Source organism: Prionailurus bengalensis, chromosome A2 (assembly GCF_016509475.1).
Source record: "Prionailurus bengalensis isolate Pbe53 chromosome A2, Fcat_Pben_1.1_paternal_pri, whole genome shotgun sequence".
Lineage (NCBI taxonomy): Eukaryota > Metazoa > Chordata > Mammalia > Carnivora > Felidae > Prionailurus > Prionailurus bengalensis.
The window spans coordinates 26628731-26649801 of NC_057348.1; the positions used below are offsets into that span (position 1 = coordinate 26628731).

General features: G+C 48.8%; 1 protein-coding gene across 4 annotated transcripts in view; it reads right to left on the reverse strand.

The window, feature by feature from the left end:
- Nucleotides 1-1857: 1857 nt before the first annotated feature.
- Nucleotides 1858-21071, reverse strand: part of FAM107A (family with sequence similarity 107 member A) — a 54331-nt gene continuing 35117 nt past the window's right edge. For 2 of the 4 annotated variants that reach the window (XM_043587799.1, XM_043587800.1), the window contains 3 exons: nucleotides 6701-6875; nucleotides 4972-5128; nucleotides 1858-4452 (listed from right to left, as the gene is read on the reverse strand). In XM_043587799.1, the coding sequence (XP_043443734.1) occupies nucleotides 4345-4452; nucleotides 4972-5128; nucleotides 6701-6875 (440 nt within the window). In that variant the 3' untranslated portion in view covers nucleotides 1858-4344. Of the gene's footprint in view, nucleotides 4453-4971; nucleotides 5129-6700; nucleotides 6876-14658; nucleotides 14678-15326; nucleotides 15500-21071 lie in introns of those variants that run through there. The other 2 variants (XM_043587801.1, XM_043587802.1) reach the window with 2 other exon arrangements.

The window sequence follows — 21071 nt, forward strand, 5'->3', positions numbered from 1 at the left end:
AGGAGGGTCCCTTCACCTCCTGAGGTCTTCTTTCTGTCCCCCAGGTTCTGTATTTAACACTGGTCTGCCACTGCAGAGGGCTCTTTCCAAACCCAGACTGGGACTTGTGATCTGGCAGGCGTGAGAGAGGGCAGCCTCCTGTGAGAATGGGTTTGCTGCTCTTGGCTCTCCATTTAGGGCAGGGTCTGATGTCAGAGCTACTGAAGCAGTGCTTTCCTTCTCCAGGGTCCCCAGGACTGGGTGATGGCCTGATCTTGGCCTTCAGGGATGATCTAACTCTCTGGAAGTCCAGTGGAAGTCCAGAGAGTCATGTGTCCGGGCCACACAGCTCCGGTGTTGGTCTTGCAGGCACAAAGGCGAGTAAGGCCCAGGAGTACTGTCAAAAGCCCCAGAGGCCAAAGGAAAGCTTCTGGACCGAACTGACATCTCTGGGCCAGGCAGGGTCAAAACTGTGGAGGAAGGCAGCAGGCAGGTGAGGGGGGGTGGGGTGCTGAACCTGGGAGGAGGCTGGATGTATCGCTGTGGGAGAAGGGGTTTCCCACTTATTCATTCATTCAACAAACCTTTATTGAGCACCTACTCTGTGCCCTATGCTCCATGCCCTATTTTTTAAAAAATGTTTATTTATTTATTCTGAGAGAGGGAACATGAGCATGAGCAGGAGAGGGAGAGAGAGAATCTCAAGCAGGCTGTGCACCGTCAGTGCAGAGCCTGATGTGGGGCTTGAACTTAGGAACCGTGAGATCATGACCTGAACTGAAATCAAGAGTGGATGCTTAATCCACTGAGCCACCCAGGAGCCCCACCCCATACCCTATTTGGCCACGGCCTTTTCTCAAAGCCATAAATGGGATGGGGCTGGATTCTTGTCTGTGGGGCCCATTCTGTCAGATTGGCACAAGCCGGGCCACCTTCTGTCAGGGAAAGAGGAGGAAGGATGGCCATTTGGGATGCAGCAGTAAACAAGACATAAAAAATCTGTGCCCTCATGGAGCTGACGTTATTGCTAGGAGAGACACATAAGCTAAACAAGTAAAATATGTGTTTGATGGTGACAAATGGTGAGGAAGAAAACTCAGGGAAGGAAGGGATAGGAGGGGTGTAGGAGATGTTGAAATTCAAATGGGTTGACCAAGGAGGACCTCATTTAGAAAAAGCATTAAAAAAAAAAAAAAAAAGACCTGAAGACAGGGAGAAGACTGTATGACTCTCTGAGGAAAGAACACTCCTGACTGGGGAACAGGAGGTGAAAAGGCACTGTGGTGGGGTGTGTGTGGTGGGCATGAGGAGGCCAGGCAGGCCGGGGCTACATGAGTGAGGTGGAGGGCAGAGGGAAGTAGGTCGGAGGTCACAAGGAGCTGGACAGGCAGGGCCTTCTAGATGGCAGGAGGGACTCTACTGAGGGCCAAGGGAGGGCTCTGTGCAGAGGCATGGTAAGACCTGCCTTAGATTTTAGCAGGATCATTTTGGCTGCTCTCTCGAGACTAGGCTGTAGGGGAAGGGCAGAAGCAAGGAGACCAGTAAGGAGGAGGCCACTGCAGTAATCCAAACGTTTTGTTTCCCACCGTGCTCCTGGCACACAGCATACTTCCTGGCACAGAGCAGGCACTCAGCAAATCCTTACTGAATGATGTGTGAATTAATGATGCCCAAATGGTGCGTGGGCTATGTGGAGAAGATATAGAAAAACAGATCTCAGGCATTGATTGTTGTTGGAGATCCTAATCTAATTGGTTTCTAATGGGAAAGAGGTATCTGGATTTTCAGTACAGTCTGTTGGTAATGCTGGGCATCGGGGCTGGCCTTCTGTGTCAGGAATATTCTAGCTGCAAGTAACAGAGACTGACCAACAATGGCTCAAACCAAGAGTTTTCTTTTTATTTACAGTTATATTCTGGAGGAGGATGACTGCTGGCATCGGCTTGGTCAAATGATAGGGTCAGTGTCTCTGACATTGTCTTGGCTTTTCTCTCATTGTAGCAAGATGGCTGTTGTGGCTCCAGGCATCACATCCTCAATCAAGGCAGGAAGAATGGAGGGGCCGGGAGGTGTTACCCATGTCTGCCTCTTTTATCAGAGAAACAAGCTTTCCCAGAAGCTCCTGTAGACTTCCTCTTAAATTTCACTGGCGCACCTGGTCACATGTCACCCCCAGCTGCAAAGGAGGCTGGAACAGTGGGAATTGGGATTTACAACCTCTACAGTGGGAGGAAGCTAGGGAGAAGGGGTTGGGACTGACCACTGGGGAGTGGACGAGGGTGTCTGCCATGGCTCCGCGGGATGACGTGGTGCTTGAGGTCCTTCTACTTCCGGGACTTTGTCTCCATGCAGCACCTCTGGGGACTAGTGAGTGGTCTCTCAGTGGACCACTGAGAGAATCCAAGCATTCTCCCCAGAGGGGCCTACTCCATCCTAGATGCTCTGTCTTTTCTTCATATGTCTGAACGGCACATAGACCACTGGTGGAGACTTCTTTGGGGAAAATGGTGGTCTTTATTTGGGGGTTTTGCTTTAGCATAGCTCTCGCCTGGCAGGCATCTAAAATAGCATCACCATGTTCTCACTAAGACACTCACATTCAAGACCCTTTTAGAGCCCAGCTTACACACACGCAGACAGCATGTCTGTATTTACACTGGCCCTGGCACCCCACCCAGGAAGAAGGCTGCGTCTTTGGTCATCCTTAAACCACTCAGGTAGGAGTAAGACCAGGATGACCCCTTTCCCCCCGAATGTCCCACTTTTGGTCCAAGAATGAAATAGGATTCCTGTGGCAGCTTTTTCTGGCAGTTTTGGGGGGGTAGGCGAAAGGAAATGCTTTTTTAGCACTGCCCTAGCACCTTAAATGATGGGTCTTCAAAGCCAGAGGCAGGGAAAAGCAGGGCTGGTTTATTCTATAAATCTTTCAGAATGGGATAGAGGCAAAAGGTTAAAACATTTGGTCTCGTATGGGGAGGAGTTTTTAGGAAGAACGGGTGAGTTCACTGAGGCCGGTTTGGGTGGTAGAGACCACGTAGAGAGTGGGCGCAGAGGCTGGAAATGGGGACTCAAAGGAGCCAGTCTGTAAGGGTAGCAGTGGGGTCTTCAAACCACGGTTTGGATTTCCAGAAGCCCACTGGAAATCACTGTATATTTGCTCTCCATAGGCTTCAGGAAAAGGTAAAACAGAAACAATCTTTTTTTTTTTTTTTTGGCCAGAATTACATCAAAACAACGTGGTAAGAAAATGCAGATTGGCAATTATATACATCTCCAGTGACAACGACAGTTATATAACTGACACATTTTGCTAGGCAAATGTCTTCCCAGGCCTGGGGTCCCTGGAATGGGGTGGGCAATAAGGAGCCCTTGGGGCTCCACAGTCAGGGTAGGGAACCCCCAGGGCAAAGGTTCATGGCAATTGGGGGGGCAGAGGTGGCTTCAGGGATGATGTTTCCAGTATTTACCAGCCCCTGGCTGCTCGAGCCTGCAGCCTAGGGGTCAGACCAGCAGCCTAGGAGCTTGTGAGACATGCAGAGTCCCAGCCCCCACCCCATATCTACTGAGTCGGAAGCCGTATTGTAACAAGATCCCCAGTGATTTGTAGGCACAATAAAGTTTGAGAAGCACTGTTCTAGACTTCTGGGAGCAGGAAGGCTGCAGCCCTGGTTAGATGTGGTTACAAGGCCCAGGCAGGGAGGCTGCGGAGAGGAGAAAAAAAAGCATGGGTGTGGGGGAAGCTGGCAAACTCTAAGAAGCTGTCCTGGTTAGTACTCTTGCAACCTGGCATCACATGACCCCCAAGGCCACCTTGTGGGCTACCCTGCCCTTCATCACCGAGGACAGCTACCCTTGAACCATATTCCCCTCAGCTGGCTTTCAAGGCAGGTGTTCTGAGATGCTCTACTTAGCTGCCCCACACCTGGCTGCAGGTAAAACCCCAGTCAAGGACGTTTTCTGAGACCTGGGAGCTGGGCTGCCCAGAGAAGCAGGGCCCCATAGGGCCTGGGCAAAATGGAGGGCTGGTCAGGCCAAAGAGGTGCCTGTCTCTCCTTATTCAATTCTGCCAGAAAGATCTCCCCAGAGCTCAGAAGCCCCTTCAAGGAGAAGTGCCTTGGGAAAGTTTCCCCCGCAGTAGCTTCCTCTTGGAGCAGAAGCAGTGAGTGCTGAGAAGGAAAAGCCTGGGTCCCAGCTTTTGGTGGGTGGGAAGGAGGGCCCAGGCCCTCTGGGGCGTTTTTACAAGAGCAAGCATGAACATCGCAGAAGTCCCCAGGCTTGGGGCCAGGAATGCTAGATACAGAAGGGCTGGAGGAGGGTGTGGGGGCCAGGGGTGGGCGGCGCAGGCTGGAGTTTCAACAGCCTGCTCTACAGCGCTCTCTCTTCACTGGTCAGCGTGGTGATTCTCCGCAGGTTTTCCCTGACTTTGATAAATTCGGGGGCGTGTTCCTCTTCCTTTTCTGGTGGTTTTTCCAGCTGAAGGAGAGAAGAAGCAGACGTGTGAAGTGAGTGGGGCTAGGGGAATTTCTGTTCCCCAAAACCAGTGTTTGGGCCAAGGATTCTCTCTGGGGAAACAGAACCGGGGATCAGTCTTGCCACCAGCCTAGTAGCTGGAGCGACAGAGCCTGAGACTGCATTCTCCCTGTGAAGCCCAGTGCAAACTGTTTGCCTCACCTGGGCCTCAGGATGCTCATCTCTAAAATGGGAATGCCACCTGGCTCACAGGCAGGTGTGAGAATGAAATCAGGATCCGGCATGCACTAGATTGGGCTGATCAAGAAACTGAGGTTCAGAGAAGGGAAGCCACTGGCTCAAAGCCACACAGCAAAGTGCATGGCAGAGTGAGGACTCAGGCCAGCGGTGGACTGCTGGTTTAGTCCTCATTTTGTCTCATCTCCTCCCTCTCGCCAGTGGTGGCCACATGCAGACGTCCTCCCTGGGCCAGGAGACAGTCTTGTAGGAGGCTTGGGCCAGGGCTGGGTGCTCCCCACCCACCTGATTCAGCCTCTGCTGCCGTCTCAGCAACTCCTGCTCAAAGGGGCACTGCAGCCGCTTGGCTTCTAGCTCTTCCTTCTTCTTCTTGATGAGCTGGTTCCGCCTGCGGTGCTCCAGGACTCGCTGCAGCTCCGGCTTGCTGTCCACGCCCAGGCCCCTGGTGCAGAGCGGGGAACTTGTCAGGAGACCTCAACTCCACACGCCCCCTGCCCCCAACCAGTCTCAGGGTTGCACCCGCTAGTGACACCATCTTATACCCTCCTGGCAGCCTGGGAGGTAGAACCATTCCTGGCCCATTATACAGAGATGGGAAATGAGGCTCCTAGAACTTAAGACACCTGTCCAAGTCACAGCCACAAAGGGCCTGAGCGATGAGCCCACAAAGGGGCACCCAGGCCTGTCTGACTGCAGAGACCAAGTTTTATATTATTTCTGGTTATGTTCTCAGGATAAGTGTTCTAGAGGTGGGATTCCTGGGTCAGACTCTTTTAAAAGATTTTGGATACACATTTCCATCTGCCTGTTAGGAAAGGTTATTCAATTTATACTCTGTCATCAGTGTCCGAGAGCATCTATCTCTCCCCACCATCACCATCCAGTCTTTTTGTATTTGAGAATCTGGTAGGCAAGAAATAATATCTGGTTTTCATTTGTGTGCCTCTGATTATTAGTTCTTTTGTGAACTAACTATACCTATATTTTGTTCATTTTACCCTTATGGATTTATAAGTAATATGTACATGTTAATTTTTTATCTGTATTTATATTGCAGGTGTTTCCTTGATCTGTCTTTAGGCTTTTAAAAAATTGTGGTGGTGTTTGTTGACATTAAAAGGGATGACTCTAAGAAAAACATCTGGAGAAAATGCACAAGATATACTAAGGAGGAAAAAAAGAATCCACGGAGGATACACACAGCTGTAAATAGAATGAAAATCATAGCCCTAGCCAATCCCATAACAGGCCAGTAGAGGGAGCTGCAGAGACGCCGCTGCCTTCCTCCTGGTACTAGTGAGCTGGGAGGTATTTCCCAGGCCGCCTCCACATTCCCTCAGTTACTGAGTCCTGGCCCTGCCACCTCGAGCCTGTCTCTTTCATTGCATCCCTGGCCTCCCTGCTCCACTCATGCCCCCTCTGTGGTTGTGACACCCCTGCTTGAGACCCTTTCCAGGTCAACACATCTCCTCTGACCAACCTCAAAATCTATGCTCCAAACACCCTGAGCTACTTGTGTTTCCTGTCTATTTGCACATGCCCTTCCCTTTCCTAGGAACAGACTTCCTTCCACTAGCAGACTCCCACCTCCTAGTCTGGCTGACTCCTGTCCACCCTTCAGGCTTTAGCTGAGGCATCCTCTCCTCTCTGGGGTCACCCTGGACCTCTCCTAGTTGCCTCCTCTGAGGTTCCGGGCCCATTTATGCCCCCCTCATACCACCTGGTTATGCATAAGGGCAGGACTGGGCTCTGGACGCAGTGTCTGGCACATAGTAGGTGCTCAGTAAATATAGGTGGAGGGCAGGCATGAAGTGGGTAGCTGGGAGGGAAAGCAGGGCTTTTGGGGATTACTGGGGACTAGAACTTCACAGTTTCTGCAGTGACTGTGGGGTACCCTCTGCCCTCCTCAGCCTCTAGGAGACCCAGCACTACCATTAGCCATGTCTTCCACAAAGGGCACCTCCTCAAGCCGCAGCAGGCCCACTGGGCTGAGGCAGCCGAGCTCTGTTCCTACCTTCTGTGGTTCATGAGCAGCTCTCGGTGCAGCTCCTGGTGGCTCCGGGATGCCTTCACAGGGTTCAGCAGCTTCTTGGGCTTGATGAGCTCTGGGTTCCACTCTCTGTACTCGGGCCGGGCCATCAGGCCCCCGATGTCTGCCCGCTCCCTCTGGATCTCCGAGTACATTGACGCTGTAGAGACAGGCAAGGGGGCTGGTCAGAAGGGGGTCCACAGTCTCACGCATCCCTGTGGGGCACAGTTGGAGGGCAAAGGTTCCCATGCTAGATGGACTTCAGTCATCTGCTGCCGTACCGTCACGGGCAGACTACCTGACCTTCTGAGCCTTGGTGTCCTCATTTTCAAGATGGAAATAATTGAACCTAGGCACAGGGTTGTTGGAAGGATTGGAGGTGATGTTTGCAAAGCGGGCTGTAGGGGTAAAATGATCCTGGGTTACAAAATACAGGTTGACACATGCATATGTTTTTAGCCTGACTTTGGAGAAAACAATATCCTATAAAAAGAATTAGGAGTTTCTGTTTTTCATGGAGCTTTTATCAGAAAAAGAAAAAAATATTTAAAAAGAGCAGTATATATTTGTTAAATTTCGATAAAGGGTAGTGATCAAAAGAACACATCGCCCCTTATTGTCCAGTTTCCCTATTCCTTCTTCCAAATTCTCTGTGGAAGTGTCCATCTGTGCACGTTCTCCAGATCAAAGAGGAGAGTATGAAATCCCAGGATGGCTGTGTCTCTAATTACAAAGTGATGGTTGTCACCTTCAATGCAGATATCTGGTTTCTTGATGGCCTTACTTCTACCACAGCAGCTTAAAATTTGTCAGTTTACCTGAAATTCAGGCAGAGGGGCTCCCTCCTCTACAAGCTGGCTGTGTATCCTTGAAATGCCCAAAACCAAGCAAGCATGTGTGCATGTGTGTGCGTGTGTGTGCATGTGAGAGAGAGAGAGAGAGGGGGACAGAGACAGAGACAGAGAGACAGAGAAAGACTTCTTAAGGAAAAGTCTCAACAGGGGACACCTGGGTGGCTCAGTTGGTTAAGCGACCAACTCTTGGTTTCGGCTCAGGTCATTCATTACCTCACAGTTCATGCGTTTGAGCCTCTCATCGGGCTCTGTGCTGTTAGCACAGATCCCGCTTGGGATTCTCTCTCTCTTTCTCTCTCTGCCCCTCCCCGGCTTGTTCTCCCCTCCACCACCAAATAAATAAACTTTAAAAAGCTTTAAAAAAATGTCTCAATGGGATGACACGTCCTGGCATGGACGTTAGCTTCTTGTAGTAATTAAAGTGAAAATTGAGGCATTGGCTCTGCTCCCTTCATGAATCCTGCTTTCCTGAGGTTGGGCCTCTACTATATGCCAAACCCTAGTAGTGTCTGGTCTGGTATGTACTAGGTACTCAGTAAATATGTTGGTAATTGACAATTAAACTTTTGAGATTGTACAGATGAGGAAACTGAGTCTCAGAGACGTTGGTCCTGGGGACCCAGTGCCTTAAGTCATGTGGTTTTCATGTGGCAATTAAGGGGAGTGTGTTCCCTCTTCACGCACAAGGCTCAGTCCCCTCTCTTGAGGACCACCATGTTGCTTAGGGATAGACCCTCAATTCTCTCTCACTGTCCCTCCCACTGAGAAGTGGATGAAAGCCATTCTCTGGTGAGTGGGGTTTTATGGACAAACAGGAGTTCTCCAAGTGAATTAGATAGGGATGGTGGTTTGTGCATATTACCTGCCTGGAAGTAGGTAATAGCTCAGTGGGGTTGGAAAATACAGGAGGAGGGGGTTTTATAGGGTGTAAATTGCAAGGCGACATGTCTGGGAGCATAGGCATCAAAGGGGAAGTTATGTTTTGCGAATGGTGGCTCGCCAGACACATGTTTGGCATTTCTATTATTACCCATTTCAGGGTGTTATTCAGAGGATTAAGTGAGACCACGTTTGTTGAGGTGCTGTGTAAACTGGAAAAAGTGTTAATTGTTACAAGATATTTTGGAAGTAGCCAGATGAAGTGTCAGAGCATAAAAACATATCTGCTAATTTTTTTTCTTGAATTCACATTCTCAGAACTGTTTCTAAAATGAGAATGCTAATTAATTCCCCTTCTCTTTTTCATAAGGCTGTTTGTTTTCAGGTTATATCCTTCCCAACTCTTTGGTTTTTGAAAGTTGTGGTAGTATTTGAAAGTTAGTTAAAAATAGATACTTGACAAAATAAACAGTTGGCTGTATTAACTCCCTCATCTTTTAAAAATGTGGATGTTTTCCTTTTTTTTTTTTTTAAGTAAACTCTGTGCCCAACGTGGGGCTTGAGCTCATGACCCCAAGATCAAGAATCGTATGCTGTACAGACTGAGCCAGCCAGACACCCCTAAAAGATGTGGATATTTTCTCAGTCTGCGAGTTTCAGTTGTCTGGGAGCTGATGCTTTAGAACACCTTGCTCCAGATTGCAATTCGAGGAATTTTTTCCCCTTCTGCTGCCACTCCTGTTCCCAAGTCCCACCAATCCTTTATCTGAGCGGTTTTCAGCTTTACTCTTTACTTCCTGTGTCCTCAGCTCTCAGCCTATACAGGCTGTTATCACACCACACTGCTGTAGGTCCTTGACTATTCATCCTGCCTCTGTCCCTTTGTGTGCCAAGCCTTCCAGAACTCCACAATTTTCATCAGTCACACCATCTCTAAAATAACGAACTCTATTGTCTGTTACCAAAGCCATAAAGCAGGAAACAAATAAGTTGTATAACTTTAGGAAAGGAGAGGGCAAATTAATTTGCTTAAGATATCACTATTGACCCAGAATTCCCAAGTGGATTAACAGAAAAGCATTTGGAACCAATGAGAGCATTCAATAATGTGGCCAGATACAAAGTAAGTACACAAAACCAAGAGCTCCTGCATAACAGGAATGACCAGGGAGAAAGGACACAATAAAAGCATTCATTTATTCTACAATATATTTTGAGTTCCTACAATTTTCCAGGTATGGTGATAGACACTGGACACACAGAGGTGAACTAAGCAAACACCAGTTCCTGCTTTCCCAGAGTGGACATTCTATTAGGGAGGCACACAGTAAACACATACACAAACCAGTAAAAATAAATGATTGCAAATTTCCAGGAGCCCACTGAAGGAACCAGGGGGCCTGGATAGAGACTAACAGGAAAACCCATCTTCAGTCAGGTGCACAGGGAGGGTCTCTCTGAGGAGGTGACATTTAAGATCTGAGGGTTGAGAAGAAGGAGGGGGGCTGTTTGGGGCAGAGGGAACAGCATGTGTGACTCATGTACCTTGAACAAGCTTGGTCTGTTCGGGGAACAAAAAAGCATAGTGTGTATGGAGTGGTGTGAGTGAGCGACAGGGAGAGTGTTTGGTGTGAGGGTGGACGGGTGGGTTCAAGTCAGGGAAAGATCGCATCTCATTCGATTTTTAAAAAGGTCATTCTCTCTGGTGTCCGGGCGGGGGGGAAACTGTCAGCAGGTTTTGGGAAATTTTTGTACGACTTTGGTTTCTTTCACTTCCAACAGGCACTCTCTGCCTTTCCCTCCTGTTAAATTCCAGAGGAAAAACATCTTATTGGCTAGGCTGAGAATCTTCACCCCATAGGTCATCAGCCAGCCAATGGGCTGGCTCCTCCCCCCCCCCGCCCCACCCCGCCCCGCCAGGCCCTACTGCAACAGCAGGGCTCTTTTAGGTTGAGTCTTGCTTAGAAGAGGGGGCCCTGCATATTATTATAGCCAGTCTTGCACCCAGGTCCAACCAGTGACCAGCTCCAGGCTTTTTTTTTTTTTTTTTTTTTTTTTTTTTTTTTAGTGAAAATCAGCATTTCATTTTTCTAGTGAAATCAGCATTTAGCTGTGGGGGATGGTGTCTTCCTGAGGCTAGAGTAGTGTGGTGGTTCAGGCAGGGGATCCTGAAGGATGTGGCTGGTTCTTCAGACGGGAATGCAGGCTGGAAAACAGTTGCCTTTTCCAGTTAGGGTGCCCAGCTCCAGAAATGACACGTGTGAGATCTGTGGACACACGTGTGGGGGCCCTCCAGGGCTTAGAGAGTGCTGAGATAGCCTGCCTGCCTTTTAGTTTAATTAAAAGAGGTCCCCCGTGTAGAAGAGCCTCACATAGGTGCTGGAACAACAGAAGCTGCTTAACAAAGCCCAGACGCTAGGCCAAGAAAATACTGGCCGCCCTGGGGGTCAGGTGGGCCTCCGGAGCAGAGGTGGGGGTCCAATCCCACGGCTGCTCTGGCCAGGTCTCTCAGGTAGCTGGGATCCTGAGAGATCAGAGACTTTCAGGGAAGTGGCCATGATGGGGCAGAGTGTTAGGTGGTCTCTGAAAAGACAGAGATGAATACCCAAAGGAAGAGGAACAGGCTAATGGAGAAGAAAGTTAAATGGCTAGTGAATATCTTTCAGTGGTTGTCAAAGAAATGCAGAATGAAGCTTAGGTGTATGGACACTCAAGCCTTGTGGACCTGGATTTGGATGTTGGCTCTACCTCTTCTTAGCCTTGGACGAGTTTACCTCTCCTCTGCAGCAGGAGTCCACAAACTAAGCGTTTGGACCAAATTCAACCGCTGGAACACAGCCATGCCCACTCGATACTTACTGTCTATATGGCTGCTTTCTGCTACAAGAGCAGAGTCCAGAAGGTGCAAAAGCTGCTCTTGTTTAGCACCCTTCTTCATGACGTTGTTGCAAAATAAATGAGGGGATACATGCATGGTGCTTGGAGAGTGCCTAGCACAGAGTTGAGGACTCAGTAAGTGCTGCTTATCTGGGCAGCGAAATACAGCAAGGCAGGTTGTGCACTGTGCGACTCTAGGGCCTCACTCCTGTAAATTAAACTAGGAATGGAGCCCCCAGAATTGCACAGGGTGGCCATCCCATTAGTTGTTATCAACGATTACTACTAATAAATCCTAGTCCAAGTCTTGGATGGAGCTTTCTCATCCTCTTTAAAAACTGCACTGATTCAATCAGTGGCTCTTAACCCTGGCTGCATATGGGCATCACTAGAGGAAGTTATATATATAGTGATGAAGTTTATATCTATATCTATATCTATATCTATATCTATATCTATATCTATATCTATCTATGTACCTATCTATATATATAGATATATATAGATATAAACTTCATCACATCTTTATATATATATAAAATAAATATATATATAATAAACTTTATATACAAAATAAATAAACTTAAATATATATATTTATTTTTTTATTTATTATAATATATATAATACAAAAAATATATTATATTTTTGTATTTATTATAAGTTTATTTATTTTGAAACAGAGAGAAGGGGGAGAGAGAATTCCAAGCAGGCTCCACGCTGTCAGTACAGAGCCTGATGCAGGGCTCATCTCACAAACCGTGAGATCATGATCTGAGCCAAAAATCAAGAGTTGGACGCTTAACCAACTGAGCCACCCAGACACCCTCATCAGGGGAAGTTTTAAAGATACCAATGCCTGGGGGCGCCTGGGTGGCTTAGTTGGGTTAAACGTCCAACTTCGGCTCAGGTCATGATCTCACAGTTTGTGAGTTCGAGCCCCGCATTGGGCTCTGTGCTATCATTTCAGAGCCTGGAGCCAGCCTCAGATTCTGTGTCTCCTTCTCTCTCTTCCCCTTCCCCACTCATGCTCTGTCTCTCTCTGTCTCCCCAAAAATGAATAAATGTTAAAAAAAAGATACCAATGAGTGAGTTGCACCCCAGGGATTCCAATTTAATTGGCCTGGGAGACAGCTTGGCCTTTGGTATTATAAAAAGCTCCCCAAGTGATTCCAGTAGTCAACCATCTTTGTAAACTGTGGAGTTAAAAAAAAAAAATCAATGTTCGCTTTGGTGTGAATGATTTCAGCTGACTGACTGACCTGGTTATCAAGGGTAGGTCTGGTTAAGGTCATAGTTCTTAGCAGCTGTGCGACCTTGGATGGGTCTTTAAACTCGAGGACCCTCCTCCTCTGTAAAATCATGATGCTGTGAAGACTGGCTGAGCTGAGCAGGGGCAGATGCACCCAGTAGGTGACAGTTAAATTGAGTGTCTTGCATGACCACAAGATGGGCAAGTAATTCTTGCTTACTCCTCAGACTATGGGACTGACTTCATCCCTGGGGGCAGGGTGGAGCGGGTAGTAATAGGTCAGGGGAGAGATGGGGAGCTTCTCCCTGGTTCTTCCCTGGTTCTTCTGATAACCCAAGAGGTCCCACAGCTTTCCCCCAGGGGCTCTGTGGACACCAGCCCCACACCAGGCAAGGCTCAACTGGCATCACTCACTACTCCCAGGGTGAGCTCAGCAACCGCTGGGGCGTGCCTGGCTAATGTTAGCGTGGTGGCTTTGAAATCAAGCAACGGTGCCCACCCTGACCACGGAAGAGCAATGAGGAGAGACTGAAGGGAAGTGACAGCGATGGAGACTCAGTTCCTAGGTCATCCTGAGACCTGCAGCACACTAAACTGTTGAAGGCTTTAATGTCCTCTTCTTCTGCCTCTCTGCCCTTGTGGCTCTGGTTCTGTCTCTGATGGCATCAGTTATAACAAATGACATGTGAGCCACTAAAGCAGCACGGTTAAGGCAATGTTTTGGTGGAGACAGACTGGGTTTGAATCACGGAGGCTCCCCTTACTTGCTGTGTCACCTTGGGAAAATACCTTAACCTCTCTGAGCCTCTGTTCAGTGGGGGGAGAATGGCAATACCTACTCGTGGGGCTGTTTGGAGGGTGAAGTGATGTCATGTGCATGATGTGGTTGGCCCACGTCTGGCAGAGGGATGCTCACAGAAGGCAAACTGTGGCTCTCCTTTCCTGAGGGGAGCTGTGATCAGCAAACATTTGGTGAGGGCTCATTCACCTGCATCTGGACCTCATCATTGCCCCGGGAGGCAGTCAGCGGTACTGTGCTATTGTTCCCATTTTGTAGATAGGAAAACTGAGGCTGAAAGAGGCCAAGCTACTTGTCTCAAGATACACAGAATAAATGGCAAAGATGGGACCTTTAGACTCCAAATTCAGTGTTTTTTCTCCCATGCTCTTGTGTTGTCATCCAGGTACAAAGTGTCTTTCAGTTAACAAAGCAGGTTTACATCCCTTTTCCCTTTCTGGATACTCAAGAAACCCAATGAAGAGGCAGTGTGAGCCCACTTTATAGATGAGAAAATGGAGGCCTGCTAACTGGAGAACTCGTAGCCCAACTGAAATACAAACTTACTGGGGGAGCCCCAGCCCGGTCCTGGCAGCTTTGAGCTGGAGCCAGAATGCACAGGTCTGTCTGCCCAGGGGCTGGTCTTTGTTTAGGAGGGGACTAGGGGTGTTGGTCAGTCTTCGCTCCTCCACCCGCCCTCCCCGCACTCTGGTTCCTCATTACGATTCAGAATACACCTGGGGCCTTCTTGGTTCAACATTTCAAGAGGTAGAAGGACAGAGGAGAACTTTTTAAATAACCACTGGCAAAGGAGAAAGAGGCATTCAGTGAGAATGATAAGCCTGGCCACTAGATTTCCCAGCCCTTCTTGCTCTTTTCCCTCCCGAGGGGCAAAGTGCCCATTTGTATTTCACCAGTCAGCGACCAAAGAACAGTGTTTATGGGAGCCACCTCCAGATCCACCAGAAGCCTGTGGCCGATGCCTAGAATCAGAGCTACTTGTCCATTCGGATGCAATCTCCCCACCCCACGGGAAAATGGCTCAAAAGTCCTAAACATTTTGCCTTGGGTCCACTATGACCTCCTGGTTTGTGAGGAGATCTGGGTGGGCATTCAGGGTTTTGAGTCAATTCCATAGCGGAGTCTAGAGCTGGCCATGGAAGGTCCTTAGCAAGGTTGGTGCAGTGTGTTATGCAAGGAAAAAGTGTCAGCAGACCAGATATTCCTGCTAGCCCATCAGTGCATGACACCAGCCATTCCACTTGGAATACGCCTCCAGGGGGACGATCCGGCAGGTACTTACCATGAGCGGAGCTAAGAGCCACTCAGGATCCAAGCCACTGAAGACACAGGTAACCCGTGCTGCCTCACAGCAGCGGTGTGTGTGTGTGGGGGGGACCAGCCAGGTTCGGCAGCATTTCCAAAAACTGATACACTGTAGCCCCTGATTTCCAGCAATCTCAGACTTGCCTCTTTTGCAAAGTGCTAAAGCCAAGTTCCCCGGAAAGGCAGGCAGTTCACATGTTAACGTGCACCATGTGTCACATACCCTGTTAAGCCCCTCACAGCCATATCTCATAACATTCTCACCACAGACTGAGGAGGCAGGTACTATTGTTACCCCTTTTCATAGATGAAGAAATTGAGGCTGGGAGGGGCCATCTAATTTCCCCAAATCACACAGCCAGTAAACGAAGGAGCTAGAATCTAAGCCTAGAGCCGACTGATGCCAAGACGTGTCTTCTCTCACTTGTGCCCTGCAGCACTCTGGCCTTTTGTCTTTCAGTAATGAGGAGGATTAAAACCGCTCTACTATGTGGTAGTGGACTTGGGTGGGGGACACAGGCCGGGACCCAAGCTCAGACAGCTCAGCTCCCCTGACAGGCTGCTCCACAGCCCTCCTTCCCTTGCACCTCCTCCCACACTGCACCCAGCTAGACAGCCCGTGAAACAGAAGAGAGATGGTCTTACTTCTCAGTTGCGTCTTCAGGAAGGGACCTCGGGAGCAGTGTGGCTGGGTCCCTCTCTCCACTGGGAAGTCCCAGGCTAGCACGGAGGGCCGCCTCTGAAGGGCGGTTCTTAAACCCCTGGGGATCGCAGGCGGCTGCAACGTGCCAACGAGCGAGTGAGGCAGCTTTGCATTCCTGTTTATTCTGGTATCAATAAAAAGGAACTGTTACTATAGTAACAGATATTTCACTTGGTGCGTGGCCACTTCCACAATGCGGAACACCGTGGCCAAGCCACACGCTCCAGAGGCACAAATAAATACCTATTTTGTCAGACTGCTGAGGAGTAGGGGACATGCCAAGCTTTGTCTGAGCTAGGCGGCTCTCAGAGAGGCATTTCCCTTGTTCCTAATGGGAGGGTCAGCAAGAATGCATTCCAGCACTTGGCCCCGGGAGGGAGGGAGGGCCAAGCTTCCTGCTGCAGTGGCCAGAGACCACGGGCTCTGAGGTGTGAAGGGAGGGGGAGACTACACTGGGTCAGCTCGGGGTCTTTCACTGATGGGTCAGAATCTCCAGAAGCATCCTGTACTCCTTACTCTGAGCTCCATCTGAGCCTCAGAGAGGAGCAACAGGGCCACCGTGCACAGTTGCGAGTGTGTGGATAACGGACGTTGATGGGCTCTGGGCCCGAGCAGCCCCTTCTGTCAGCCCCACTGGGCTCAGGCACCAGCCCTGTCAGCAGCCACTCAGCGGACCTCATTCATTTCTGTGTTTGTCAGATGTGGAGAATAGCCTGGTGGTTGGGAGATAAGGTAGTGAAATAACATTAGTGAAACCATGTAGTCAGTGCTCAGGAGACAGGACTTTTCCTGCAGAGATGGCTGGACCCTATGTGACCCGAGGCCAGGGCCCCAGCATGTGGCATCATGCCTGGCCGAAGCTGTGCTCCGTAGATCTTGGCTCAGTGTGTGAACGTGGGAATGTTCTGCCCACCTAGAACACATGGAAATGCTGAAGGCTGCCCCGGGTGCATACAGATAATGGAAACATTCTCCTGATTTCAGAACTGGTGTTCACTTGAACATTTGGAAATGTTTTCTAGTTTTGTCATCATCCTTAGTCCCCTAGTGAGGAAGCTGGCATGTGCCAGTTAAACTCGGCTCTCTTCCCACATTTACCTCCTCGGGAAAGGTCTTGGTTGGCTGGAAGGCCATAAGGCCCAGGACGTACATCAACCACAGACAGGAACATTCAGAAGACAACCTGTGTCTTTTTTGGCCTATGTTAGTAATTTAACCGACATTTATTGAGTGCCTACTGTGTTCCTGGCAGTGTTCCAAGTGCTGGAGCTATGGTGTGAATGATATCCTAGGGCTTAGGTAACCTGCATTTACGGGTGTGGGGAGCCAGACAAAAAATAAGGAGACAAACAAGAAACTTTGACCTGTAATGAATGTCAGGCTGAAAGTAAGACTGGGTGAAGTGAAAGGGAGGGGCTGAGCTGGGGAAGGGTGGACACTGAGGAGATGACCTTTTAGGGAGGCTGGGTGATGAGAAGGAGTCAGCAACATGATGTCTGTTCCCATACAAGAGCATTCCAGGGAGTGGGAAGAGCCAGTGGAAAGGCCCCAGGGTGGGAATGAACCTGATATGGTGGAGGAAGGCCGTTGGGGATGGAGTGTTGGCATGAGGGGGGACATGGGGCTGGACAGGGAGGCAGGAGGTGGGCTGTGCCTGGCCTGGGAGCCTTGAGCAAGCTGGCCATCCTGGAGCCTCTTCAACTTGGAGGGTCACCAATTCTTGGGTGCAAAGCAATTTTCTAGAAACAACATGTGTTCCTTTTTGTTCCTTCTTCCTAAATTCTGCTTCCCTTGAAGTACTTTGAATGGTAGCCTCCCCCAGCTTCCCATCCTGCCTCGGCTTAATTTCACTAAATTCTGATGGGTGAAAGACTACCACTAAATTCTTGCCAAACCACTCTTGGCTGCCACATGGTGTTCTGCTGTGCAAAAGACTCTTCTGGGCATTTCCCAGGGCCCACAGTGGATTATTTGAACCAATCTCAGTGCCCTCTGACAGTGGGGAAATAGGAGGGATCCTGGGGAGCTGACAGCTTCTGCTTACCCCTTGGAGAAGACAGAACCCCCTCATCCAGCTTACTCCAGAGGAGCAGACTGAGAGTCCCCGTGCCAGTAATGACCTTCATCTCCACTTTCTTTTCCCTTTATTGGAAGACTCTGTTGGCAGCCCCAGAGCAATGGAAAGCCAAGGAGAGCTGGGCAGGCATTGGCCGAGGTTGGGCACCATTTTCCCCAGGCCATTTTCCGCCATTCTTATACATCTTCCAGTAAAGCTCTTCTCACAATCCAGCCTGTGTAAAAACCCACCAGGCTCACCCACCAGACTGCCAGGCTGATGGCTGAGGCCTCACCTTATCCTTCTTAGTATTCCTGTCTTAGTACCAAGGTGCTCAATAACTATTGTTGACTTATAGATACCAAAGACATTGATACTTCTGAGCTTGTTGTAGTACCATCTTGATGTGTGTGTGTGTGTGTGTGTGTGTGTGTGTGTGTTACTGTTTATGAGATCAACAGCTACCATTTCCCAAGCCACACCCATCAGTAAGAAATGATGCTATACTGCATAACAGGATGCAGTCAATAGCATGTCTATTTATTGACTTAAAAAGATGTCTGGTACATGTTTGGTGAAAAATCAAACTTCAAAATCACATATAGAATGATTCTTCCCCTCCCCCCCTTTTTTTTTCAAGATAAAAAAGTTAGTATAGTACCTTTTAGTAGAGGACCAATCTGGAGGCATATATCCTGAACTGTTAAAAGTGGTCAGTTCTAGATCAATGTATCTCAAATGTCATTACTAGCCATTATTTGTCAAATGAGTGTTAAAATGGAATCAAAATGGGCCACGCTCCTGGACTGATGTATTAGAACCTATGAGGGAGGGGTCCACTAAAATCTGGATTTTTAACATGTCCCCCTGGGGATTTGTTTATAGCTGGGAGTTTGAGAACCACTATCCTACAGCATAATATTACAGGCCCTTCTCCTTTAGTCACAATATTTCTGTAATGTTTGTGGCTTAAAAACAAAACTAAACTTGGGGTGCCTGAGCGGCTCAGTCGGTTAAGCGCCTGCCTCTTGGCTGTGGCTCAGGTCATGATATCACGGTTTGACAGCTGCACTGACAGCATGGAGCCTACTTGAGATTCTCTCTCTGTCTCCCTCTCTCTCTGCCCCTCCCCCTCTTGCTCTCTATCTCTCTCTCAAAATAAATAAAAATGAACTTAAAAATAAAAACAAAAACAAAGCAGGCATTGCATTTGCTATCAGAAAACAATAAAGATTAAAAATTTGAGAAAGAGCAACCTTTGCCAGCCAACTATAGTTATGGTTCCCATCTGGTTCAGTCATGTCCATTGTGCATATTGGAAAACAGAGGCCTTCTGGGCAAATGAGCCTTTTAGGAGTTTACTCCAGGTAATGGCCAAATTCAGCCCCACTTGTTGCCTCCTGCCTTGGTTGGTGGAGCTTTCCCTGGGGACCTTCCCATTCTCCCAAAAGGATGGACTCTGGAACGCCAGGGGCCTGGAGGTCAGAGTTCTTGCTTGGCCCCACTAGAGCTGAAGGGGGATCCCAGAGGTTGAACACACCCCTCCCACACTCCCTTCTTGTCCCTTTGAAGTTTGTCTTCTTGGGATCTTAGAGGAGCCAAAAGGAAGGGAGATGGTGAAGACCTGGAGAGGCAGTCAGGAGTGGGAGCTGGGGAATGTTCCTGCATCCATAGTGGGCTGCGGCTGCAGCTTGCATTAAAAAAAAAAAAAGAAGAAGAAGAAGAAGAAGCCGCCTCCAAAAACATCTTTCATTTCATTTTTTCTCCCCTTTCTCCAAGCTCACAGGCGCCTGGAGCAGCTTATCTGGGCGCACAAACATCAGACAAGAAGTTCCCATGGCAACTCAAAACTTCCTCCTCGGCCCTGTATTCAGTATAAATCTCCAGGGTCCCTTTTCAAGGCCTCAATGAGGTTTCTGAGAAGCCACCCACAAAACAACCTTAGGATCCAACCTCTTCCCCACCCCAACACTTGGCTGAAAGGACACAGAGTGGGGGGAGAGACTGTATTGGCAGAAAAACTTGTCATGGGATCCACGGAGAGATTATAAAAGGAATGAGAGTTGCCTTTACAACAAGTTTAAACCAGGAAGAATTTAGCCGGTGGAGGGATTTCAAGTGTGCAAACAGGAAAGCACCAGGGAGTGGGGAAAAACTAAGTTTTGTTTCAAAAAGCTGGCTCTCCACTCAGCTGTGGTTAGGCATGGCGAATCTGGTCTCTTAGCTGCAGAGGGGTCCTGGGGTGCCCCCCATCTCCATTTTCACTCACTTGTAGCCAGATAAAAGAAGGACAGCATATCTAGGGATGGGGAGAGGAGTGTGTGTGTGTGTGTGTGTGTGTGTGTGTGTGTGTGGAGAGAGAGGTCCCTGGGCAGACGATAGCTTGTCAAGCCAAGCAAACTGCTATGACTGCTGGTTTGGGGTTCCCAGATGTAGCAAATAAAAATGCAGTATGCTCAGTGAGATTTGAATTTCAGATAAGCAACGAATAAGGTTTTAGTATAAGCATATCCATACAATCGTTGGATTATATTTACACTAAAATATTATTCATTGTGTATGTGAGGTTTAAATGTAACTGGGAATCCTGTATTTTAGTTTGCAACCCTGCCTGGCAGGCAGGGACAGAGGCTATGGCTGCCCTCTCTGGCTGCAGGGAAGAAGCACAGTGGCTGATGTCCACAGGCACCTGGAGTAGTGTCCCTCTGTCCCTGCTGCAGAGAGATCCCTCCCTCCCTGCTAGGAACCTGGCCTGAGCTCCAGGTAGGATGTAGGTAATGAACCTCAAGTGGGCCTTTACTACAGCACTGCGCAGCTTACCAGGTATGGCCAAGCGTGAGTTATTCCCCAAAGGTGACTCTTCCAGCTCAGTGGTTAAGAGCATGGGCTGTGGTGTCGATACAGACACTGTTCCTTGCTCTACTGTTGGACAGCTAGGTGATCTTCAGCTTCTTGTTTCCTCATCTCTGATATGGGGCAGACAGTCTTGTGAGGAATAAAGGAGCTACAGCATGGGAGGCCCTTCACACTGACTGTCACAGAGTCTGGGCTCCAAAGTGGTAGCTGTTACTTTGATAATCCATTTAGAAGCAAAAAGATTTTGGGTGCCTGGGTGGCTCAGTCGGTTAAGTGTCGACTCTTGATTTTGGCTCAGGTCCTGATCTCATGGTTCAGTTCATGAGATGGAGTCCCACGATGGGTTTGCGTGGACGGCACGGAGCCTCCTTGGGATTCTCTCTCTCTCCCTCTCTCTCTGCTCCTCCCCCCCCCCAAATAAATAAACATTAAAAAATAAAAACAAAAGGATTTTACTCCACGTGAAAAAAGTGGGATTGAAGACTAGAGTTGGCAGGGGTGCCTGGGTGGCTCAGTTGGTTAAGCGACCAATTTCAGTCACGATCTCATGGTTTGTGAGTTCGAGCCCCGCATCGGGTTCTGTGCTGACAGCTCAGAGCCTGGAGCCTGCTTCGGATTCTGTGTCTCCCTCTTTCTCCGCCCCTCCCCCACTCACACTCTGTCTCTGTCTCTCTCTCTAAAAATAAATAACCATCAAAAAATAAGGAAAAAAAAGACTAGAGTTGGTACAACCTCAGTGATGTAAAACAATGTAAGACAGGCACAAACTATGCGT